The sequence below is a fragment of the Triturus cristatus genome, chromosome 6, assembly GCF_964204655.1.
Source record: "Triturus cristatus chromosome 6, aTriCri1.1, whole genome shotgun sequence".
NCBI lineage: Eukaryota > Metazoa > Chordata > Amphibia > Caudata > Salamandridae > Triturus > Triturus cristatus.
Window position 1 is genome coordinate 1,916,516,167 of NC_140589.1, and position 27,050 is coordinate 1,916,543,216.

The window sequence follows — 27,050 nt, forward strand, 5'->3', positions numbered from 1 at the left end:
AAGGAGCCAAAATGGGAGATCCTAAAAGCAGCAGTAAAAATAATAAAGTGAATTTAAAAATGGCTAAGGATGCTCAAAAAATCTTTATTGGTAGAGGATCCTTGTCAAGATTAAGAAGCAAAATGGCAATACGGCATAGATAGTTTTGTCATTATGCTATTGTCCATAGCATGGTCGGTCAACATGTTTCTGCCCACACACGATCAAAAGTATCAGGGCATTCGTCAGGACCTAGATTACTGCTGTGGTTGAATGTGAAAACGTGTCAACAAAACATACAAAAAAGGTATGTGAATAAACTCATCCTACCGCACCGGTCAGGTCAGGAACAATCAAAACCGGATGCCTGTGGAAGAAAGTGAAAAAATATACAATGGCCAATTGTGTACAAACATAGTCAGGGGTCATTAGTCCTAAATGCCCTAAATCATACATATATTAATGATGAATTGCATTCAATGTAGTAAATTGAATTACACTTACCCATAACAAGTGGGCACTGCCCTCACCTCAACCTGGTCTCAACTCAGGGAAAGGGGCCCCGCTCTAAACATAAAAGCAAATAGGAGAGAAAACAGGTAACATCTAATCATGCCTGAAAAAACTCTCCTCTTGAAGGCATGGTATAAAAACTGAGAAACACCCATACAGTGCAATGGATGGCAAGTGATGGTCAGTCCAAACGTTAGTAAAATAGAAATTTGAAAGAGCCTAGTGAGAACGATGTATGAGTTTGATATCGTTCCCCTTGTTAAGGTGTTGCTAGGCAAGTGAAAATATCACATGAAAAAGTATCCTATAGAGACAAACCACTTAATTGTTCATACAGGTCCTTACAAATGAAAGGTAAGACCAAACTTAACTGATTTAAACAGGACAACTGATCTCTCTATGTTATCAAGTACGCGAGACCAACGAGACAATTAAGTCAAACAACTAAGATGGCTGGATAAGGAACACCCACTAGGTACGCATCAAAGTTCAAATAATTGCACCTATTCAAAGTATAAGCTCACCTGTCCGTCGGTACCCCGGGGCGGTCTTTGAATCAAGACCGGAGGTATCTGCGGACGGGCGAGCACTGTCTATTTATCCCTCTTTCTCTGTAGTCGCTTCAGGTGTGGTGGACCAGTTTAGGTGGCCACAGCAATGCCCGCACTAGGAAGTGATGCACATGCGCAGAGACCGGAACACTAATCCAGAGTCCCTAGACCGCGCTACGCATGTGCAGACTCCGGAAGCTGATCTGAAGTGTGGACTACCTGCTACCAACAATATTGTGTAAGCAATATTACTATAAGTGATCGAGTACGAAATCTACTCGGAATATACTTGCATCTACAAAGCCGCCTGTTACGCCAAAACAAGCGCATGCGCAGAGACAAGGACGATGGGCTGCAGTCCCGTTTTCGCAATATGTGTGTGTGGTATATAACACCCATAATATTGTGGATAAAATATTGCTAAAGGGTGAAAAAATAATAGCAAAAGAGTCAAAGAACCACACGAGGGTGTATGAGAATCACCCGCAGTGTACATGTGTGGTATTCGTAACAACGCTCAAAAAACCACTCAATACTGTGCCCTGCCCGCTCATGTTCGTAGTGTAGTTAGAATAATGCTATACATGTTCAAAGCGAACGAGTAGGTTAAGAGTGGTGGATGTCGTAACCTACAAATGTGAAAAGCCAGAGTACTTCACGTAACCTACAAATGTGAAAAACCAGAGTGCTTCACTCTGGGCTGTGTCTTATTAAGCCCAAAAATAACTGGGAGTGCCCAATGTAAAATACAAATACAGATAGGCATTTGTAGACAGTCTCAATAAGGTGAGTATGTCTACAACAAGACCTCCCAATCATATCAATTATCTGATATGTAGATAAATCCTTATCTAAACCTTCGTTATAAGGAAGAATTATAGCAACAGCCAAGGAATTTCATCATTCAAGCCCTCTGTATCTGAGTGCAGTCTGTGCACCCACCTCTGCTCTCTAAGTAAAAGGAACTTCTGAATGTCAGTAATGTGAGGGGGGATGCATGGTTGTTCAAGAATGACCCAGTGTAGCTCGTTCTCCTTATGACCCACTGATAAAAAATGGTTAGTGAGCTTAGTTGCACTTTTCTTACACCGAATGGTGCTTTTGTGCTCCGAAATTCTCACTTTGACCTTACGTGATGTCATGCCTACATAGTTCTTGTTACAGGGGCATTTGATTAGATAGATCACCCTTTCACTGTTGCAGTTCGTATGTGCTTTGAGGGACCAAGGTCTATTTGTCCCAATATCTACTTCAGTAGTATGCCGAGTTTGTGGACATACTGAACAGGTCCCACATGGGAAGTGACCCACAACTGGCGGTAAACCCCACAGTGTAGTAGATTCTGGGTTCTTCACTAGTTTAGGGCGAGTATGTACCAATTGGTCTTTCAAATTCGTGCCTCTTTTAAAAGCAAAAAGAGGAGGAGGTAGAGAACTACCCTCAATTTTAAGTACCCTCCAGTTCTTTAGGATGCTCTTCTTGAGTGCATTAGAGTAGTTACAAAACGTGTTAACGCAAGTAATCCTCTTATTGTCTTCGATAGGGCCCTGTGTTCTCCTCTCAAGCAGAGCCTCTCTATGGTTGTTCCTAGCTCTTTTCATAGCTGTCTTAATGATCTTTTTAGGGTACTGTCTCTCCTGAAGTTGTGTAGACAGAAACGAGGCATGTTCATTGTACTTGGACATTTCAGAGCAATTCCGCCGAATGCGGAGAAATTGTCCAAATGGAAGATTTTCCCTAAGAGCTCTCGGATGATGACTCTGGAAATGGAGGAGGGAGTTACGTGCCATGGGCTTCCTATAAAGTTCAGTGCCGAGAGTGTCATTAGTAGGGCTAATCCGTAGATCCAAAGGATATGCCTTCTCTTGAAAAATCACAAGTGAACTTTAGGAAATTGTTCATGTTGTTCAACCAGGTGTGAAAATCTCTGATTGTCTCGATCGAGCCCCTCCAGATGACAAAAATATCATCAATATAGCGCTTCCAGGTCAAAATGTGACCTAGAAACGGATTTGTGTCAGCGAGGATCTTCGTCTGCTCGATCTGGTGGACGTACAGATTCGCCAAAGATGGGGCGAAAATGCTCCCCATGGAAGTCCCAGAGACTTGTAAAAAGAGATCCTCCTCGAACTTAAAGAAGTTCTCTTTCATGGCTATGGTTGCACATGTCATAATGAAGTCCACTGGAGTAGGGCTCTGCAGGGAGACACCTTCAAGGAGAGTTCTTATAGTTGTAAGTGTCTCATCCTGGATCTACGGATTAGCCCTACTAATGACACTCTCGGCACTGAACTTTATAGGAAGCCCATGGCACGTAACTCCCTCCTCCATTTCCAGAGTCATCATCCGAGAGCTCTTAGGGAAAATCTTCCATTTGGACAATTTCTCCGCATTCGGCGGAATTGCTCTGAAATGTCCAAGTACAATGAACATGCCTCGTTTCTGTCTACACAACTTCAGGAGAGACAGTACCCTAAAAAGATCATTAAGACAGCTATGAAAAGAGCTAGGAACAACCATAGAGAGGCTCTGCTTGAGAGGAGAACACAGGGCCCTATCGAAGACAATAAGAGGATTAATTGCGTTAACACGTTTTGTAACTACTCTAATGCACTCAAGAAGAGCATCCTAAAGAACTGGAGGGTACTTAAAATTGAGGGTAGTTCTCTACCTCCTCCTCTTTTTGCTTTTAAAAGAGGCACGAATTTGAAAGACCAATTGGTACATACTCGCCCTAAACTAGTGAAGAACCCAGAATCTACTACACTGTGGGGTTTACCGCCAGTTGTGGGTCACTTCCCATGTGGGACCTGTTCAGTATGTCCACAAACTCGGCATACTACTGAAGTAGATATTGGGACAAATAGACCTTGGTCCCTCAAAGCACATACGAACTGCAACAGTGAAAGGGTGATCTATCTAATCAAATGCCCCTGTAACAAGAACTATGTAGGCATGACATCACGTAAGGTCAAAGTGAGAATTTCGGAGCACAAAAGCACCATTCGGTGTAAGAAAAGTGCAACTAAGCTCACTAACCATTTTTTATCAGTGGGTCATAAGGAGAACGAGCTACACTGGGTCATTCTTGAACAACCATGCATCCCCCCTCACATTACTGACATTCAGAAGTTCCTTTTACTTAGAGAGCAGAGGTGGGTGCACAGACTGCACTCAGATACAGAGGGCTTGAATGATGAAATTCCTTGGCTGTTGCTATAATTCTTCCTTATAACGAAGGTTTAGATAAGGATTTATCTACATATCAGATAATTGATATGATTGGGAGGTCTTGTTGTAGACATACTCACCTTATTGAGACTGTCTACAAATGCCTATCTGTATTTGTATTTTACATTGGGCACTCCCAGTTATTTTTGGGCTTAATAAGACACAGCCCAGAGTGAAGCACTCTGGTTTTTCACATTTGTAGGTTACGTGAAGTACTCTGGCTTTTCACATTTGTAGGTTACGACATCCACCACTCTTAACCTACTCGTTCGCTTTGAACATGTATAGCATTATTCTAACTACACTACGAACATGAGCGGGCAGGGCACAGTATTGAGTGGTTTTTTGAGCGTTGTTACGAATACCACACATGTACACTGCGGGTGATTCTCATACACCCTCGTGTGGTTCTTTGACTCTTTTGCTATTATTTTTTCACCCTTTAGCAATATTTTATCCACAATATTATGGGTGTTATATACCACACACACATATTGCGAAAACGGGACTGCAGCCCATCGTCCTTGTCTCTGCGCATGCGCTTGTTTTGGCGTAACAGGCGGCTTTGTAGATGCAAGTATATTCCGAGTAGATTTCGTACTCGATCACTTATAGTAATATTGCTTACACAATATTGTTGGTAGCAGGTAGTCCACACTTCAGATCAGCTTCCGGAGTCTGCACATGCGTAGCGCGGTCTAGGGACTCTGGATTAGTGTTCCGGTCTCTGCGCATGTGCATCACTTCCTAGTGCGGGCATTGCTGTGGCCACCTAAACTGGTCCACCACACCTGAAGCGACTACAGAGAAAGAGGGATAAATAGACAGTGCTCGCCCGTCCGCAGATACCTCCGGTCTTGATTCAAAGACCGCCCCGGGGTACCGACGGACAGGTGAGCTTATACTTTGAATAGGTGCAATTATTTGAACTTTGATGCGTACCTAGTGGGTGTTCCTTATCCAGCCATCTTAGTTGTTTGACTTAATTGTCTCGTTGGTCTCGCGTACTTGATAACATAGAGAGATCAGTTGTCCTGTTTAAATCAGTTAAGTTTGGTCTTACCTTTCATTTGTAAGGACCTGTATGAACAATTAAGTGGTTTGTCTCTATAGGATACTTTTTCATGTGATATTTTCACTTGCCTAGCAACACCTTAACAAGGGGAACGATATCAAACTCATACATCGTTCTCACTAGGCTCTTTCAAATTTCTATTTTACTAACGTTTGGACTGACCATCACTTGCCATCCATTGCACTGTATGGGTGTTTCTCAGTTTTTATACCATGCCTTCAAGAGGAGAGTTTTTTCAGGCATGATTAGATGTTACCTGTTTTCTCTCCTATTTGATTTTATGTTTAGAGCGGGGCCCCTTTCCCTGAGTTGAGACCAGGTTGAGGTGAGGGCAGTGCCCACTTGTTATGGGTAAGTGTAATTCAATTTACTACATTGAATGCAATTCATCATTAATATATGTATGATTTAGGGCATTTAGGACTAATGACCCCTGACTATGTTTGTACACAATTGGCCATTGTATATTTTTTCACTTTCTTCCACAGGCATCCGGTTTTGATTGTTCCTGACCTGACCGGTGCGGTAGGATGAGTTTATTCACATACCTTTTTTGTATGTTTTGTTGACACGTTTTCACATTCAACCACAGCAGTAATCTAGGTCCTGACGAATGCCCTGATACTTTTGATCGTGTGTGGGCAGAAACATGTTGACCGACCATGCTATGGACAATAGCATAATGACAAAACTATCTATGCCGTATTGCCATTTTGCTTCTTAATCTTGACAAGGATCCTCTACCAATAAAGATTTTTTGAGCATCCTTAGCCATTTTTAAATTCACTTTATTATTTTTACTGCTGCTTTTAGGATCTCCCATTTTGGCTCCTTGGGTAGGATTTCATCACAGATAACACCCGTGAGGGATCAGGTGACTATCCTCCTTTGGTGCTTCTTCCATGCTAGTGACCGGTTCACTGCTTTATGAACTGGTCCAGCAGGTTGGAGCAGGCAGACCCAGATGATAATAACAAATAACCACCTTAAGTGATTGATGGGTCCTGTTTCGGGAGAGGCTCTCTTATAGAGTTGTCACTTTTATTTTGGGGTTTACCTTGGCTTATTTGTGTACTTTCTTTACTCAGTCCCAGACCCAGGTTGTTTCAGTGTTGTGAAGCTCTACTCAAGCCCTTGGAGACTTTCCTCAAGCAGGGGATACACCACACAGCAAATTCCTTCTCCTTTCCTTGGCAGAAAACAGTAGCTGCAGGCCAACCCCAGACACACAGTAAGGGCCGTACTTCCCCCACAGTTTCTCCAGCTCTTCTCATTGGCAAAGGTTCCTCTTGATTCTAGAAGCAGTCTAAAGTTCAGGGGTTTTAGGTCTAATACTTATACCCCAAAATGTCTTTGTCCTCTTTGTGCAAGGGTCTCTGAGCCCAGTCCAAACCAGTTCTGTCCTCCCTGGTGCAACTGCCCGGCAGGAGGTGGAGACAGCATTGTGTAAGGCAGACAGGTCCTATTCAGGTGCAAGGGGAATCTTCTCCCACCACTCTAAATGCAGACCGGGCTGCTAGTGAGAACTCCTCCCCCTACTCTGAATGCAGACCAGGTCTATTCAGCCCAGCCCTGACTCATTCAGGAAAGGCAGGACACACATCAAACCCCCCGGTGGCTGTCTGAGAGAATGCACTTCCCCAGCCCCTGTCACTTCAAAACCAGACAGTTAATACACAATTTAAAAACCATCTTTAGCAAAAGATGCGTTATTAAATTCTAAGTTCAGAGAGCCTAAACGTTATTTTTTCATCTTATCCTATGGGAAGATATGCTTGTAAAATGTTACAGAGCATTCACCATTCGGTCCTATGGGGCAAGACAGCCTTTCAATAGTGAAAAACAAAATTGGCAGTATTTCACTATCAGGACATGTTGCACACATAAGAACATGTCCTACCTTTCACATACACTGCACCCTGCCCAGGGGGTAATTTGGGCCTACCATAAGAGTGCCCTATATGTAAGAAAAGGGAAGGTTAGGACTTGGCAGGTGTGTGCACTTGCCAAATCGACATGGCAGTTAGCAAACTGCACACAGGCAATGCAGTGGCAGGCATGAGACATCTTTTAAGGGCTACTCATGTGGGTGGGACAATCAGTGCTGGAGGCCCACTAGTAGTATTTGATTTACCAGCCCCGGCACACCCAGTGCACTTTACTAGGGACTGACCAGTAAATCAAAATATGCCAATAAGGGAGAACCAATCATAATAACAATTTACACAGAGATCATATGCACTTTTGCACTGATTAGCAGTGGCAAAGTACCCAGAGTCCTAAAACCAACAACAAGTCAGGAAAAAAAATAGGAGGAAGAAGCAAAAAGTTTGAGGATAAACCTGCAAAAAGGGCCAAGTCCAACAGCCCTCAAGACCTGGCTGTTCGAATAAGCCTACAGGACCTGCAAGCACCTGGATAACCTATTGGGCGATCAGCCGTGCTTTATAAATCCTGCTTGATTGAAGCCTTGATCACTATGGAATTAACAGTTAGCCTTTCATAAACAAGTAAAGCGAAGCAACCTGTTTTTTTATTAGCCTCTATCCAAGTGAAACACTGACCTATCGATTGCCCCATCTGTCCATTCAAGGGCTGAGGATTTATTTTTGTATACTTCCCAATGTGGCTCTTCGGTCACCAAATGGGCCCATATAGTTCAGTAGTATTATGTTTTTTTCATTGTTACTTGGTGGTAGCCCAGTCGGAGAGGAGCGTGGTATAGAGCGATTGCCTTGGTCATGACAATATCATAGTAGACTCTGGAACAGGAAAAGGGCTTTGTCAAACTGCTTAGTGACCATGAGTCAGCTTTGTAAACAGGACACATCACTGGATGTGTTATCCCATCACCACAACCAGCATTGACATCGCAGACCACCTCAATCTAAGTATGCGGGCACAGAGGAGATAAAATTGATACAATGTCTCTTGCGTTTTGTTGCTGGTTTAAAATTTGCATTGTGCTTATATACGTAACCAAAAGAAGCACAAATGATAGAAGGAATAAATCAAACATTCACCCCCAGTCAAGAGATCTTGTTTAAATCCATTGTTCTTTTGCTCACCATGCAACGCCAGATTAGACCCTGCCATATGCAAACTATTGGCCCTGCTCTTCATGGGAACAATCCAGCTTGAACTGCAAAGCCAGGTCCTCCCTGGACCAGAACCAAGCATCCTGGGACCGGTTTTGGGGTATTACCCCTCATCAGTCAGCTTGAATCCAGTGCACAGTGAGCCAGGACACACGTCTGGGTATACCCTTGGCCATTCGTGGTTCCTCCCCAGGGTGGGCTTTCCTATGGTACATTGGCTGTGCGGTGCCCTTCTGATAAATGCCTTGTCACTTTCTGTACATTCATACGGTTACTTCATTAGGAACACTTTGTCACATTCTCCAGGAACTCGCCCCGAGTTCTCCAGGAACTCGCCCCGAGTTTTGCAAAGCCATCCCTTGCTTCATCACCCAACTCACCATTGCCCCCGAACATTATATTTCTTAGCAGATCTCAACTTCCACATGGAAGACCTTAGCAATGCCAGCACTGACAACCTAATAGAAAGCATGAACAACATCGGCCTCATCCAACTCCTCATCAATCCAACACACATCGTAAGGCACACACGTGACTCCATCTTCATCTCCAGCGAAACAATCAAGTACCACCATGTCACAGAACTCTCCTGGACCGACCACTCCATTGTCCACTTCATCATCACATTGCACAACGCTACAGAAACCAAAGCCAAACCGCCCAGCACACCACAGCGCAACTTGAAAACTGTCTCAGACGAGAACTGGAACAACACTCTCCATGCCAACTGACCGGACACAGCTCCAGACCTTAAACAGGCCATCAAGAACTTCACAGACTGGATCACCGACTATGTCACCCCCACCAAGCCGAACAAGATCAGAGAATCCGCAAAGTGTGTCAACTTGTTTACCCCGGAACTTTAGACCTCTCAACGAGACTTGTTGGCTAGAAAGAAGATGGATTACTAGTAAGGATCCAGTGCACTACACCACCTTCAGGACATTGATCAACCACTACCACCTTCTCCTTAAAGAAGCGAAGAAGAGTGCCGTCACATTCTGCATAGAGCTCAGCTCAAACCACAGCAATGAGCTCTTTGCCATAGTTAGGAAATTCAGCAACCCTGCGTCCACTGAGAATATCATAACTCCCATCTGGGATCTGTGCGACATGCTTTCTGATTACTTCCATTAGAAGATCGCCTTCATCTATAGGGACTTTGAATCTCAGCTCTCCGCAAGTGACAGCCTCGACCTCCTCACACCCACTGACACTAACTCTGACCTCCGGCCACTTCCTCGGACCTCCTCATCGCACAAGACACCACCTCCACAATGAAGTCGATACACTCTGGTGTACCCACTGATCCATGCCCCACCTTATCTTTAACTTCAGGAGAAAGGCGATCAGCTTAGAACTCACAAAACCACTGAACAGATCCATCGCCATGGCCTCCTTCCCGGAAGAGTGGTAACACGCAGAAGTGAAACCCCTCTTGAAAAAACCTTCAGCAGACCTAGAGCAGCTGAAGATTTCCTGACTGATACCCTTGCTCTCATTTCCGGCCAAAGTCTTTGAGAGGTCGATCAAGAGGCAGCTGACCGGACACCTGGAGCATAACAACCTCCTGAACTCCTCCCAGTTTGGCTTCTGAGCCAATCAAAGCACAGAGACTGCCCTGATAGCAGCCATAGATGACATCACAGCCCTCCTGGACCTCAGTGAGACAGCAACCCTCATCTTCCTTGACCTCGGAATCCAAGGAAATGCCCTCAAATGGATCACCTCCTACCTCACTAGAAAAACTCAGACTCCCGCCCAACTCCTGAACCCAAGGACATCATCTGCATCACCTTACAAGGATCCTCCGTTAGCCAAGCCCCCCTTCTCCTACACTTACAGGACACCCGTAGCCAACATTGTCATTTCGCATGGGCTGAAGTTAATCTACACTGACTGGACCCACCTCACTACCTTCAAAGACAACTTACATAGGTGCACGGCCAACATCACCGACTGGATGAAGCACACCTGTCTAAAACTGAACACAGACAAGACAGAAGTCCTCATCTTCAGTAACCATGCAACCATGCATCTCCTTGAAGCAACGCATGGTGGTCAGCAGAACCTGGCTTCTTCCCCTCCCCCACTGACCATGCCCGTGACTTCAGCATTGACCTGGACAACAAGCTCTCTGTGAAGAAGCAAATCAACATGATCTCCGCCATCTGTTTCCTCACAATGCGCATGCGCCGCAAGATCTTTTGATGGCTCCCCACCAGACACCTGCATTCCGCCTCCCTCTTCCTAGCTTAAACTCCCCGAGTCTAAGGCACCAGGAACGGAGGTCGCTCTTACTCCCACCTGGCTGCAAAGACCTGGAATGAACTCCCCCTGCACCGGAGATCTGCCTCATCACTGAATCTGGCAAGGTCAAGACCTGGCTGTTCAACTGATCGGCCACTCAGGACAACAACTCCTCACCCAGCGCCTTGAGAACCTCACTGATGATTTGCCGCGCTTAATACCCATTGATTGATTCTGTAGATTCATATAGATTTTTCTCAGTGGGGACTTTCTGATGCGGTTTTGACTCTCCCTTGCCAATACATGCCTTGCTAAATTCAGTGCGGTCTTCAGGGTTGACTTTTGATGTCGAGTTAGCTCTCCATTTATGAATGCATGGTCACATTCAATACATTTATTGAGTTTCTCTCCTGTGTGAACATTCTGATATATTACATTTTGTAATCGATCCCTTGTCACCTTCTATTCATTAATAGGGTTTCTCCCTAGTGTGGATTTATATATGCTGCATTAGCTTATTCTTCCTGTGAAAGACTTTATTAAACTCTGTACATACATTGGATTTTTTGCCATGTAGATTTTCGGATGTCACTTAAGTTTTCCATTTATAATGAATGCATTGTGGTATTCAGTACATACATATGTTTTCTCCCCTGAGTTAACTTTCTGATCTTGTATTACATTATGCTTTGTAATAAATCCCTTGTTACATTCTATAAATTCATGTGGTTTCTGCCCAGTGTGGATGCTGATATTGCTTTAACACTTCCTTTATAATAAATACCTTGTCACATGCGGTGCAGTTGAATGGTCACCCTCCATTTGGAATGAACGCTATGTCACATTTTGTACAATTATATGGTTTCTTTCACGTGTGAACATTCAGATGTATTTTCAAACTTTGCTTTGTAATAACTGCTAAGTCACATTCAGTACAGCCATATCGTTTCTCACCAGTGTGGAATTTCTGCTGTAGTATTTATCTTTGTCTAGTGATACATGTCTTGTTGCATTATGCACATTCATAGGGTTTCTCTCTTACGTGGACTATCTGATGGTGCATAAGATGTATCAGTGCAGTTGAATGGTCTCTTTCCGGTGGGGATTTTCTAATGTTCCTTCACCTCTACATTTATTATAAATGCTTTGCCACATTCTGTACATTGATGTGGTTTCTCCTCAGTGTGGATTTTCTGATGTTGCTTTAGCTCTCCATTACTTATAAATGCTAGATCACATTCTGTACATTGATATGCTTTCTCTCCAATGTGGACCTTTAGATGTCGCTTCAGCTGTCGATTGGTTATAAATGCTTTGCTACATTCTGTACATTTATACGGTTTCTCCCCAGAGTGGAATTTCAGATGTTGTTTTAGCTGTCCAATTGTTATAAATGCTTTGTCACATTCTGTACATTTATATGGTTTCTCCCCAGTGTGGAATTTCAGATGTTGTTTAAGCTGTACAATTGTTGTAAATGCTTTTTCACAGTCTATACATTGTATGCTTTCTCCCCAGTGTGGACCTTTAGATGTCGCTTCAGCTGTCGATTGGTTATAAATGCTTTGTCACACTCTGTACATTGATATGGTTTCTCCCCAGTGTGGAATTTCTGATGTAGCTTTAGATCTCCATTTCTTTTAAATGATTTGTCACACTCTGTGCACTGATATGGTTTCTCCCCAGTGTGGTTTTTATGATGTACCTTTAGATCTCCATTTCTTTTATATGATTTGTCACACTCTGTGCACTGATATGGTTTCTCCCCAGTGTGGATTTTATGATGTCGCTTTAGCTGTACAATTGTTATAAATGCTTTTTCACATTCTGTACATTGATATGCTTTCTCCCCAGTGTGGACTTTCTGATGTTCCATTAGACGTGACTTTGTAATAAATGCTTTGTCACACTCTGTACACTGGTATGGTTTCTCCCCAGTGTGGATTTTATGATGTAGCTTTAGCATATCATTTCTTTTAAATGCTTTGTCACACTCTGTACACTGGTATGGTTTCTCCCCAGTGTGGATTTTATGATGTAGCTTTAGCATATCATTTCTTTTAAATGCTTTGTCACACTCTGTACACTGGTATGGTTTCTCCCCAGTGTGAATTTTATGATGTAGCTTTAGCATATCATTTCTTTTAAATGCTTTGTCACATTCTGAACATGGATATGCTTTCTCCCCAGTGTGGACTTTCTGATGTTCCATTAGATGTGACTTTCTAATGAAGGCTTTGTCACATTCTGTACATTCATATGGTTTCTCTCCAGTGTGGATTTTCTGATGTTGCTTTAGCTCTCCATTTGTTTTAAATGCTTTGTCACATTCTGTACATTTATATGGTTTTTCCCCAGTGTGGATTTTCTGACGAAGCTTTAGCTTTCTATTTATTATAAATGCTTTGTCACACTCTGTACATTTATAAGGTTTCTCCTCTACGTGGACACTCTGATGCTGCATTAGGTCTTTCATTGCAAAGTAAACTTTTCCACAGTCAGTCCATCGATATGGTTCTTCTCCAGTAGGATTTTCTGATGTTGCACTTGCTCTTTCTCTCCCTAATAAATGTTTGTCAATTTCTAGATATTCATACGGTTTCTCTTCTGTGTGTTCTTTCTGATCCAGGTTAGCTCTTCTTTCGTAGTGAGAACCTTATCAGACTTGCTTCTGTATGTCACTGTGTTATTTCGTCAATGTATATCAGGTGATCCCTAAGAGCCAAGTACAGACCACATTGGGCAGTTTGAGTTTTCTGCTGTAGAAAAAGACTTTGGCGAGGCATTAGCCGTCAAGGGAAGAAATTTCGAGGTGTACTGTTTTTACACCACTTCCTACACAAGTGATGTTTAATGCTTTCACCTTTTTTGCTCATTACTTTATTTATTTCACCTGTTGGAAAAAATATATTTAAAAAACACTGGATAAGCTTACATGGTAGGTCCCTCACGAAAATCTATTGGCATTTAATGAGACATTTAATGGACCACAGACAAGTGCACTGAAGAAATTCTAGATTACACTTTCAATGTAAAGATGCAATAGAGTGGTTTTGACGTGCACCGGTATCTCTTTCAATCCCAGCACTCACTCCAGACTACCAAGGGAGTTATCATTCCTTTGTATGTGGTCAGTCTACTACCCTCTGAAGGGTAAGAGTGGGCCCCTTCCTCCCATCTGCCCAGAAAGACCCATTGGGATGCAGATAAGTGCTAAATCACACCCAACCCTTGCAGTGTCTGTGGCTCTCTACAAGGTATACACAAAGGGGTCGGTCACCTAGCCCAGACGTGTACTAGAGGCAGGCTGTAAGGCACAAAGAACAGTACAAGCAGAGAAAAGTCCACTTTCTAAAAGTAGCTTTTATAAAATAGTAATGTTAAATCCGACTTTACCAGTAAAGAAGATTTCTCATTACCATTGCAAAGATATAAAACATGAAAAGGCTACTCCTTACCAATCAGGAATTACAGCTTAAAGGTATTCTGAGGAATTCCCAGTTCTAGCCAATGAGAGGAGTAAGCCTTACAGCAGTGAAAAAGTAATTTAGCTGTTTGTTACTACTAGGACATGTAAAACATAGAAGTATAGCGTCCTGCCCTTTGGGTTACCAAGGGCCTTCCTTAGGGGCAATTTATATGTAATAAAAGGGGAGTTTTAGGCTTGGCAAGTAGCTTTAAATGTCAAGTCGATGTGGCAGTAAACTTCACACACAGGCACTGCAGTGGCAGGCCTGAGACATGATTTCAGGCTGCATATGTGGGTGGCACGGTCAGTGCTGCAGCCATCTAGTAGCAATAATTAGCAGGCCCTGGGCACATGTAGTGCACTTTATTAGGGACATAAGCAAATTAAATATGCCAACTGAGTATGAGCCCATGTTACCATGTTTAGGATAGAGAGCACAAACACGCTAGCACTGATTAGCAGTGGTAACAGGTGCAGAGTCCTAAAGCCAGCAAAAGCGAGCACAGAAAATGGAGGGAGGCAGGTAAAAAGTTGGGGAAAGATCACCCTAAGGCTGTCAGGTTTAACAGAGCCTTTTCCAGTGAATGGACCACACAATAAAGAGCATCACAATAACGGCGGGAAATATAATCAATTGCTGCAAGGGAGTTCTTTATACTATCAGTGCCCGTGATAGGACCTGGACAATATTCTGAGCATCTTTCGCATAGTGTAACTCCAGAGATCAGAGGCTCTGACCATAGCTGCACAAGACAAGCATTTGCAATGCAATAGGTCTCCCATTTACACGAGTTTGAGCTATTGACATTGCAAATAACAATGCCTTTTATTTTTGATTCCTTTTTAAAACATAAATAAAAGGCATTGTCATTTACAATACCAATAACTTAAACTCGTATAAATGCGAGACCTATTGCATAGGAAATGCTAGTTATTATTGTCTATATTCAGTTATAAATACCTTTGTAGTACAAGTCAAGCATGGGCACTACTTTGCAACATTCAGGGAGCTTCACCATGACAGTGGCAGTGTCCGGACCATGTTGTGTATTTACTGCTGCCCAATGGGAAATGCTCATGCAAAACCAAGTTTGTGTAGAGCAGTTTCTAAGTATTAAAACTAAAATTGCCTTCTTTTTAATTCACTCTATCCCGCGTTATTATGGATAAACTATGCCATTCGTTAGCTGAAAATGAGTATCCCTGGAAACCATGTATTGATAGTGTATATATAGCCCCAAATAACCTTTTTCAGTCTGTGACGTCCAGCAGGCTTACTACCACCATGAGACAAAGAAATATGGGCTTAGCACAACACAAAAATAATGATTTAATGACCCAGGAACTGGGTTTTGTTGCTTCAACTCTCGGTGGGTAAAAGGGGCAAAGACAGGGCTTCATTTGTGCTCGTGGTTGCTGGTGACGTGCACTGGGACTCATGTTTGTCAAAAATGACATTCTTTTCAATATCACATTTTCATCCACATACCCTTAATGGACATTAAATACTAGCATTAGCAACACAGCACAATAGAAGATGGAGGCCCAGTGCCACCCCACATTGAAATATTGTTCAACGCCATGTGGTTAAATTGGCAGCTTTGGGCAGTATAGAAGGTCAGATGCCCAGAGGCAGCCTAGGAAGCAGTATCCTTCGGCCCTGAGTAAGGTTAAAATCACAGAAGAGGTAAAGGAGCACCGGTGGGGGACCTTTGGAAACCACCCTGGAGACTTGTACTGCAGAGGAGGCATGGGAAACAGGGCCTTGATGGCGAGTGGAATAGATGAGATACTAGTAGGATGGTGGCAATGGGGCTGGGGCAGTAAAGCTGCCAATGCCACTATAGCCTGGCCTGGAATGAGGGTCTCTGGCTCTATTCGAATGGCCCCGCAGTCAGTAGGGTAAAGCTGGGCATCAGATCCTGCGGACTAAACGCTATAATGGGAGGTAGTGATGTGGAGGCAGCAGGACCAGAGGTTAAGTGGTGCAAATGATCCTGCAGTGGGGATGGACTGAGCCTTTAGTACCTACCAGTGCCCTTCCATGATCTGCGGTGGGCAGGTATGAGCCATCAGCATGTGGTACTGCCCTGAAGGAACCTGGAATGGGGCTGGTGATGCAGGGGCAGCTGGACCAGGGCACTGGTGGTCTGAAGTGTTCTGCAGTGGGGATGGAATGCACTTAAAGTACTTGTCAATGCCCCTGACCTGCAGTGGGCAGGTTTGAGGCAGTAGCCTCTGGCACTGCCCTGTAGTGGGGCTGGTGAAGCAGCGGCAGCTGGACCAGGGCACTGGTGGTCTGAATGGCCCTATAGTGGGGATGGGATGAGCCTTTAGTACTAGTCAATGCTCCTAAGTGCTCTGGGGTGGGCAGGTATGGGGTAGTGGCCTCTGGCACTGCCCTGTAATGTCCTGTAGAGGGGCAGGGGATTCAGGGACAGCTGGACCAAGGAACAGGTGGTCTGAATGCCCCTGCAGTGAGGATGGGCTAAACTTGAAGTACCTGTCACTGCCCCTAAGTGCCCTGAGGTGGGCAGCTATGAGGCAGCAGCCTCTAGCACTGCCCTGTAGTGGGGCAGGGGGTTCAGGGGCAGCTGGACCAGGTGGTCTGAATGCCCCTGCAGTAGGGATGGGATGAACCTTTAGTACCTGTCAATACCCTTAGGTGCCCTGGAGTGGGCAGGTGTGGGCAGGTATGGGCAGTGTCCTCTGGCACTGCTCTGCAGTGGGGCTGGTGATGCAGTGGCAGCAGTGGGGAGCTGCAGATGTGCCCTGTGACCCTGGGCACTGTCCTCCCTCCCCATATGGGATGTGATCGAGCACTGACCTCTCTCTGCCTGTCCCGGGTTCTCCCTCTGTTACCTCTGCTGCCCCGCCCTCTCCTCTGATACGGAAGCTCCGCCCATCGCCCCTCCCCGTGGGAGGAGCTTGCCTCCAGGGCGCTCCCCGTGAAACTGACGTCGCTCTCTATGACATCATGTGCGTTTAATAGGCCTGGCAGTTAGACGCGACACAAAGGAAGGACTACGAAGAGCCTTGTTGTCAAAGGAAGCGAAGGAAAGTAGCAGGCCATCTGGGGCTTCCTCGTGTTTAGCCGAGGGACAAAACTCCCAGTTTTAAGTTTGGGGCTAACTATAGCTCGAGGCTAGCTGGTTTCGGCAGAGACTAAGCGCGCGTCCAACGTTTACCGTTCCCGGGCAAAGCTCCATCTGCGCTAGGTTGGCAGCAATGCTTGCAGCGTCGCTTGCGTTCTATCTCCCTAGCGCGAGCAGCTCCAATGCAAAGTGGACACGTGTCTGGGTGCGCACGGGTCCATCGCAGCCCTGTCCACAGCCCGGACCATTTAAAAACAAGTCCTAATTAATGTATGGCACAGTTAGGTCAGGGCCTCACTGGCCTCTGGGGTCGCCTGTCAGTCGAACGCATATATGCGCAAAGTGACGAAAATGCATAGAATATTCCTACATTTACGTAGACCTGCGCGCGCACCTCTTTATTGACATCTGTCGGGTGTTCTCAGCTGCCATGTTGTGACACCGCAGTGCGATTGCGGATCGTGCCCTCTCCAGGTGCTCGCAGGGACGCCTGCCACAGACGCGGGATTGGACTCGGCGTCGAGAGCGTAGTGGCCATTAAATGCAGGGTGCCATTCCCGGAGCTGCGCAGCGGGCACATGTTTCCTTGGCCAACATCTCCCCGACGGGGGAATAGAAAGTGAAAGTGCATGAGGCTGCTGACTTGCCTTGGAAGTCGGAGAGGAGATGTGCACGCCGAGCGCGTCTCCACAAGCGCGTCCACAGACTACAATCCCCAAAAGCCCTGCGCGTGCCCATCTCCTGTCCCACTTCCGAGGCAAGTCAGCAACAATAGATCTCGCTGGCGACAGCGCTTTGTGCTGTATTCGCCAGGCGAGACCTAAAAAAGGAGGTTTACAACTAGGCCTGGGCTAAAATTTCGTTCCGTTCACGGAAATTGCGATAATTTGACATTTTCGCGTTCCGCGGATGGCGCGAAAATGTCAAAATTTCCGCATTCCGCAGCTTGCGATAATTTGTTTCTTGCTCGCGCTGTAAAATAATACATTCTCGCGCGCGCGATCGCCTTACCTGAATCCCTGCATTCGCCGACAAGTTTTGATGTGGTCGCGTTCTCCATGAGATGTTGTATTGTTTTTAGCCATTTGCGCTGTCTAGCGACAGTTCGCGCCTGCAGTGACGTCATGCGCCGCGCGATCACGTCTTTCTTCTCGCGATCATGCACCGCGAGACAACTGAAAACAAGATGGCCGCGCCCGCGAGCAACCACATGGGTAAGTTGGTGAGCCGCAACCATGCAGAAAATCTCGCGAACATACGGGAAAAAAACTTCCGCATCTTCGCGATATTTCCGCGTGTTTGCGATAATTTTGAACATTTTGGCGATAATTTGCAAAAGTGGATTTTGCTAATTCCGCCCACCCCTATTTACAACCACAATAAACACACATTGGCAAAGTCATGAAGTCTCACCTTTTAGACATGTAGGCTTTCCCAATGCTGCACAACATCAAGATAGAACAAGCATTTGCCCATTGCATTAATGGGTCTCGCATTTTTTAGAGTTGGAGCTACAAGTGTAAATATAAATATGTTTTACTTATGCGTTTAGTAGTGGATGGATGTGATGGCAATTGTGTGATTTATAATTAATTTATAAGCAAGCGTAATGATAGTGTTTCTGGTGTATGGGGCTTACTGGGATACAGTTTAAAGCAATCCTGGATTTGTTTTAGCAAATGAACACTATGCAGTTATTAAGGACATGACAAGAATGCTGTATTACATAAAGGGAAATGCTGGGTATGGACATATTGAACCCAAGAGAATAAGAGCCACCTGATTATTTTATTTGTGGATATTTAATAACGTTAAGCAATATGATGGTGCTAATTTTACCTGGTTTTTAACACCCTGTTGGGTGGCTGCTATGAATCTGGTGCAATTATCCCTAGGTGTCCACAACAAGCAGAAGAAAGAGAAAATTCCAGGTTGTAACTAGTAGGTTTGTGCACAGACTAATGAAACAAAGCCAGAGGTTGTAATGATAGGATGAACATGGAGACAGACTGGGGACGCACAGGATGCATAGGCATGGGGAGCAAAGACACGAGGAGCAGGGCTACAGTGAGACAATGTGAACTGAAGCAGACACAGGAATTACAGGTTATGAAGACAGCGATACATAAACCAAAGGGGGTGCATTTGGGGGGTGGACAAACATTGGAGCACGGGGTATCAACAAGGCATAAGAAGAGGAGGATGAACACCCCTCTAGGCACAGAGACTAGGGGTGCAAGCAATGGATACACAGTGGGAGCGAAGATGACTGGTGAGAGCTAGCAGATTGCAGGGAGGCAGGGATACAGTAAGCACATACAGCTGTGGAAAAACCGAAGTGATGTATCTCTGCGTGAACCCATTAGGAGGTAGCAAAGTGTCCCGAATTTTTACTCTCATCGTCCTAAATTTACACCACTGCCAGTTGGTCACCCTTGGTGATAGAGATGCATAGAGTGCCTTGGTGGGCCTAGGAGAGGGGGCAAAGGCTAATGCCTGAGAGGAGGTAAAGGCAAGGCAAGCAGAGTGCTTTAGGTGAAGGAGACAAAGAAAGTGCTCCGAGGAGAAGGGGCAGTGAGGATTGCTTCAATGGAAGGAAATTGTAAAAGAAAAACCCAGCGCTGGTGAATCGCATTCTCAATGACATGGAGTCATCATGTAAACCTACCTGGTCAGCAATGCCTTTGAGGGTGGAGCCATGCCAGGTTTTCACAATATCCACCTGAATCTTATTTACATGCGATAATGAAAATGGGAACCAGAATGGGTGTGTAGTCTGGCCCTCGTCAACCTTCGTTGGATGAGCCTAATTTATAAACAATTAGAAAGCATTATCACGATGCTTCCACAAGAAGAGCAGGCATCTTTTTGATGCTAATAATCATATCCAAAATTAAACTCACTCTTATAAAAAAAATAATGCTCTAGCTAGGAAGGCCTGTGTTATTGCTATGTATTGAATGACTAGATTATTGCCTTATTAAAAATACAAGCATTTTGAGAATACAAGCTGCCTGCCAAGAGTGCTGCTTATTCCTTCCTCCTCAAGTGTCACACACGGCTCGCCACTAATAGCAAAGTACCTGACTTCTGGAACTGGAAGGGATTTAGCGTGTGACAACTCTACAGAGGGTTCATATGAAAAAGTTGAGTTTTTAACAAGCCAGTGAGGTATAAGAGCCCACTTCGGAGAATGACAAAAGACACACAATTGATGGACGGAATGCAGAACAAATCAAAACATTCACCCCCAGTCAAGAGAAGTCCTCAGTCTTGGAGCGCGGGCAACTTGTCAATTCAAAGTCTAAAATAGGAATTCAACTGTTTGAGAATAACACTTATTTTACAAAAGATAATTACATTCTATGCACATTATACAAAATAGATATGTGAGTAAACACAGCATCTGTTTTCTTTTAGCTAACCATAATTCAAAATGAAGCTGTAGCAGACAACATTTATTTTATGTAAAAGTGAGACAGTAAATCTTATTTTGATACAATTAAAATAAAATGTAATAACTGTATTTGTTTTCTAATTTATATAGTGCTGGGTCTTGGTGATGGGCGCTCCTTAACAGATTCGCAATAGAAAATGTAACAAAAAATTGAATACGGATAAGCGCCGTCAATAACCCTGATGGGTTATTACCAATAGTCTTCTCTACTTTCCCTTGCCCCCTCCCTCATCAAGCCCCACATATTGAAACAAGCACCCCAGTTCCTTTGAAGATCTTTAAACTATGGTTCCAGTTTGATCTTGAGCACATTTTAACAGCCATCTGATCTCTGTCATTGATTGTGCTGCTGACATCACCATCTGATAAAAACAGAGCCTACCAAGGAATAAGGGCATTTCCTCTAAGCAGCGAGCACCAGTAACATTACCCAATGACATTCATATTTTTTGAAGCCATGAGGAGATTAATCGGCAGCTCCTGTTAAAGACAAGGAATGTCCTGAGCTGCCATGTAATCTCCCGTGTGTACCAAAAATATGAAACTGAAATGTGTAATGTAGCTGGTGCTTTTGCAAAGCACTACGGAATGAAACAAAAAGCCCGAAAGAGAGCTGCTGCTAATGCGTGGCTTGAGGCGAACAAAGAGACTCCAGCAGGGATCACCAGAGCGAGAGGATGTGGCTCAGCAGTCAGAGCTGCAGACTTTGGAGCTGGGGATTCGTGTTTGAGCCTCCGCAGTCGGTTTAACATCCTGTGAATGATCCTGGAAATGTTCTTCACCTTAAAGTGCACTAAAAAAACAACTAAAAAGCATTGATCGATATCGGAGGGGGTGGTGGAGAGCACAGGAATATTAAGTGCACAGACGAATGAGAAGTGAGCAGAGGCAGGCAGGAAAAAAACAAGCCAAATCCCACCTTAGAAGGAAGCCCAAACCAAGCTATCCTACCAAAACAAAGCCCAACGGACGCCGAACTTCTAAAAGTGCGACAAGTTAAATAAACCTAAATAAAATTCAAGCAACAGAACGGGAAGCACGGCAGGGGAGGCAGCAGTAATGGAACTGTGGCATTGAGAGGGGATAGGACTAACACATATTTAAATATAAGCAGGTAGGGAGCTGAAGTTGAATACAGACAAATAATAACAGAGCAGGAATCCAAGCTAAAAAATAGTCCCTCAAGAACAGAAAAAGAACCATAGTGGAATAAGACAGTACTAAGTCCCTGCTCTGTGGGAGGAGCAGAAGAGAGAAAGGAGGAAAAAAGAGGCAGGACTGACCACTAGCAAGCAGGGATTTTTGAAGGACGCTGACATAGACAAATGAAAAGCAATGTCAAGAAAGGGGATGGACTTTATATCCACAGACGAATTACAGCAGGTCTCATAGAAACAGATGCGCTTTCTAGCTCGACCTAAAAAATGCATTTAGAGAGAAAGCGTGTCCTGCCTGCAACATCAGGCAGAAGAAAACCAAATAAGAAAATAGTGCTCCCAGGCTCCAATTAAAGCATACGTGTAACAACCGAAGTAAAAGGGCCAGTCGCCATGGAAGGTTGCAAATGAAGACAAGGCAGTTTTAGTTTTAGGAGGGACTAAACCTATTAACCAATCAGAAGCCATATTTAAGAAAGACAATGACACAAGCCAATGACAAATATGGGCAGGGCTTCAATTACATACTCCAATATAGTATGCCTCGTAGAGCAGCGCATGCTCGACCTAAAAACATTAAACATTTCAATGGGACTCATGAAATATGGCTTTAATCGCCATGACCATTCTTCATAATTCTGGTGAGATTTACTGTTTAATCAACATTCCGTTAATCAAAACCTTAAAACTAGTCTCAATCAGCACAACTTGCGGGAAACAGATTGTAGAATTTCTCCCTTCTAAATAACGGGTGGGTATTTAACAAAGAAAACTTGGTTTACAATTTTCGTTCTAGCAATAACATTTAGTATTTATTCTTCATTATAGATACACAGGGCAGTCTATGATTTCTCTTACAATTTTCAGTAAACAAGTTTTCACTGGGGTGGGGAGGGGGGCGGGTGGGTATTTAACAAAGAAAACTTGGTTTACAATTTTCGTTCTAGCAATAACATTTATTATTTATTCTTCATTATAGATACACAGGGCAGTCTATGATTTCTCTTACAATTTTCAGTAAACAAGTTTACACTGGGGGTGGGGAGGGGGGCGTACTTAACTCATTGGACGCAGGTTGATTTTCCACGCTGCGTGGGAGAAATAGATGGCGGGCGGGATTCGGGAGCCGTCATGAGCATGCAAGGGGTTAAAGTAAAGAAACTCAGGTCAGTCAGTCAGGTGATGGACAACCGTCCAATGACACAAACACCAGAGAATTCATGCAAGCACCGACAAGACCACACCCTTGGTCCTCACAGCCACCCTACTGCCACGATCAATGTACACTACTCAAGCAATAAATAGCTTGGGTGGAGGGAACTCCATTAAAAAAGGCTGACATAAAAAATATGTGGTCCGAGTGAGAGTAGGGTACACCCAATATGTACTCCAAGTGGCAGTAGGGTACACCCAATATGTACTCCAAGTGGCAGTAGGGTACACCCAATATGTGCTCCGAGTGGGAGTAGGGTACACCCAATATGGGGAGAGGATGTAGCCTTATCGCTACAGCGGTCGACCTCAAAGCTGGGGAACGGGGTTCGAGTCTCAGCAAAGATGCTCAACATCCTGTGATCCTGGGCAAATCACTTAATCTCCCTGTGCCTACCAAAAAATGAATGTGTCCTTCTGTAACAAAACTGGTGCTGATGTAAAGTCCTCTGATACCAGATGTCTCGGGTCTAGTTTGCGAGTTCTAAAACTCTAAAAAAAGAAAATTAAAAAAAAGCGGGAGTAGGGTATATCCAAAATGTACGCCGAGCGGGAGTAGCGTACACCAATATGTACTCCGCGTGGGAGTAGGGTACATCCAATATGTACTCAGAGTGGGAGTAGGGTACACCGGTGTGTGCTCCGAGTGGGAGTAGGGTACACCGATGTGTGCTCCGAGTGGGAGTAGGGTACACCGATGTGTGCTCCGAGTGGGAGTAGGGTACACCAATATGTGCTCCGAGTGGGAGTAGGGTACACTGATATGTGCTCCGAGTGGGACTAGGGTACACCGATATGTGTTCCGAGTGGGAGTAGGGTACATCCAATATGTGGGAGTAGGGTACATCCAATATGTGCTCCGAGAGGGAGTAGGGTACATCCAATATGTGCTCCGAGTGGGAGTAGGGTACATCCAATATGTGCTCCGAGTGGGAGAAGGGTGCACCCAATATGTGCTCTGAGTGGGAGTAGGGTGCACCCAATATGTGCTCCGAGTGGGAGTAAGGTACTCGGAGCGGGAGCAGGGTCGCCCATCACCCTCAGGTCTCTCACAACCTACAGTGTTAAACACTCTGACAGTCACACAAGTTGCTTGATTATCAAATGAACGCTGCTCTGATGCTTAATGACAAAACCAACCCCAACATTACAGCGATGTTGTTAAACATTTAACATCGAACAATCCAATGTACCTTTATTTTTACTGTACTTTCACTGCACTGTATTTCTATAGGTGCTGTGCATTTCTAAGCTACGGTCTATGTAAACACACCAATGGGTTATAACCCAGGGACACTGCCGCTAACTTCATCACGTGGTATACCAGGGACCACAATTTTTGGGGGCTCTGGCGGACACTTTTCCATTTCAGCCCAAATACCCAACAGGAGTGGCAGTCTGAGCGGTGACATTTTTTCAATTAAATTGTTCCTAGACATCTATGTAAGATTGGTAATGTTACTGTTTAATAATACCCTCGGACTGTACTCAGAACTAGGCACTCTACTAGCACCGGATTAGAAACAAGGTCCTGGATAGCAGGGTTAAAAACAAGCATTTGTGTAAACGGGACATCCCGTTTCCGGTTGACTCAAATGACAGACAGGACTGGTGGACTCCCGTAACTCCACTGCCTTGTTCTTTTAATCCCCAGCAGGAGGAGTGGTGTGATTACGTGACAGCAGAGGCTTCCCCCGAGATCGAGCCTAGTCCCTTTAACCAGGATTGCCTTCTTGCGGCCACCACGCCCCCTGTGTTACGAGGCCAAACCGGATTGGTTATATATCCGGAAGAACTAAAGGTGGAGTGTGACATCACCAAGGAGTGGAAACCTGGAGTGGAGGACAAACGACCGAGGGCGGAGGGCGGAGAACGAGGAAGAAGAACCTGAGGAGTGCCGGAGAGACGAGCCGAAGACAGACACAGTGAAGGAGCCAGGAGGCCAACGTCCCCGCGCATCGCCGAGCCACGTTCCCGGAGGAGCGTGGCTGGCTCAGGTACGGGTGCGGTTCACAGGTTGGCTAGGGAGGCGGGAACGCCGCTAGCAGTGTTACAGCTTCCTTTCACCTGTGTCCCTCCACAAACTACCCCCACAACGCACGGAAGGCTAGTAAATGCGGGCACTACGTCGTACACACGAGTAGAGGTGTTCCCCACACCCCCCGGTCCTGGTCATAGGTTCAATACTGCTCTAAAACCTAGTCCTAACGTCCCCCTTTCTTCTTCTCTTTCCCCCCCTGCCCTGTGTGTCCTGGAGCGCCACGGAGGATCGGAGAAGGACCCCCAGGAGTCGGGAAAGAGGACAAGGCCCCCCCCAATCACCACGGAGCCCTTCAAGAAGGAAGAGAGACTGACTAGTAAACACAGACGTGTGTTATCATCAATAAAACCATATGTAAAACGACCTGGTCTCTGTGCTGTCCCTACCACCCCGCTACAACTGGTGTCAGAAGTGGGATTACCGTCCATCAGTGCCCCCGTGATGGAAAACGTGATACAGCACCTCATTAAAGGCCAGGAGAAGCTTGAGTGGGCCGTAGAACAACAAATGGCTTCTGCACAGCATGACCGGGAACTGTTTCAAAACACGATAACCGCTCAACTGGAAGAACTACGTACGGCCCGAATGAAACCAGAAGTCGGGGTTGCCGTGGACCGGCGCCCCCATGTGCCTCATCCATCTGGAGTGACGCTGCAAAAGTATGTAGCGGGAGAGGACCCCGATGCTTTTTTTTCCAACTTTGAGCGAGCGGCTAGGGCCTGTGGGTGGCCTGACGAAAAGTGGCCCTTTTTCCTAGCCCCGCTCCTCACAGGGGAGGCTCAGGTGGCATATCAAGTCGCAAATGCAACAGGGACCACTCCGTATAACGAAATTAAAACGGTCATCTTAGACCACCTGGGGCTAGACGAAGAAGCTTATCGGGTTTTTTTTCGAAAAGAGAAGGGAACCCCAGGAGAAAATCCAAAGACTTTGTTTTTTCGTCTGAAGATGTCCGCTGATAAGTGGCTGAAACCTTTAACTAGCACCAAAGAAGAGATCATGAGCCGCATTTATTTAGAACAGTTTTTGGAAGCTCTCCTCTATGGGACACAGAGATGGTTGCGGCAACACTCGAACATAACCCCTGAACAGGCCATAGAGATGGCTACAACCTATACAAGGGCTCAACCGAAAACGCTCCCTTGGGATACTGAGAAAAATGTCAAAAGCGGAGTGGCGCAAAAAGCGGAAAAAAAACCAAGGGGTCAAAATGAATACAACAAAATTGCTCCGCTAAAGATGGAAACCCCGGTGATAAAAGGTCCACAGTGTTTCGAGTGTGGAGAATGGGGGCATATTGCAAGAATGTGCCCTCGTAAAAAAACACCAGAGGAACCCATGGAAGTTGGATACCTCCCCAGAACGGTCCTCTACTCGGCAGAAATGGGTCCCTACTTCCATGTAAGAACCAGGGTCAATGGCAAGTTCATAAACGCACTGTTGGACTCAGGGTGTAAACAGTCCGTTGCCCAGAAAGCATTGGTACCCTTAGAGCACAACCTCCCGAATGCGCTGGTACAGATTAGATGTGTCCACGGAGATGTAAGGCATTACCCAGTCGCACTAATAACGGTGGAAGTAGATGGACAGAACCCCTGCACAATAAGGGTAGGGGTGGTAGACTCCCTGCCTGAGGATCTCATAATAGGGGTAGACAATCCCCAGTTCTTAGAGATATTCCAAAACCAGATGTACAAACAAAAGCCCAGGCTAACGACCCAACACTCTTTAATGCCTGGGAAAGCGCTCATGCTAATAAAGATTTCCCCAGTCCTGTTTATCCTTGTTTTTTCATCAAAAATGAATTGTTATACAGAGAAGGGAGGGAGGGAGAGAACTCACAGCTGTTAGTCCCTGTGCCCTTCAGGGAACAAATCTTGTTCTATTCCCATACCCATCTTATAGCAGGACATACAGGGGCC

General features: G+C 45.1%; 1 protein-coding gene across 5 annotated transcripts in view; it reads right to left on the reverse strand.

Annotated features, from left to right (window-relative positions):
• LOC146822453 (uncharacterized) overlaps window positions 1–27,050 on the reverse strand; it is a 69,319-nt gene that overhangs the window by 30,148 nt on the left and 12,121 nt on the right. For 3 of the 5 annotated variants that reach the window (XM_085613562.1, XM_085613561.1, XM_085613563.1), the window contains exon 2: window positions 11,014–13,590. The exons of 1 other annotated variant lie outside the window; for it this stretch is intronic. In XM_085613562.1, coding sequence (XP_085469688.1) covers window positions 12,190–13,173 — 984 coding nt within the window. In that variant the 5' untranslated portion in view covers window positions 13,174–13,590 and the 3' untranslated portion in view covers window positions 11,014–12,189. Of the gene's footprint in view, window positions 1–11,013; window positions 13,591–19,929; window positions 20,068–27,050 lie in introns of those variants that run through there. One more of the 5 variants, XM_085613560.1, reaches the window with a different exon arrangement.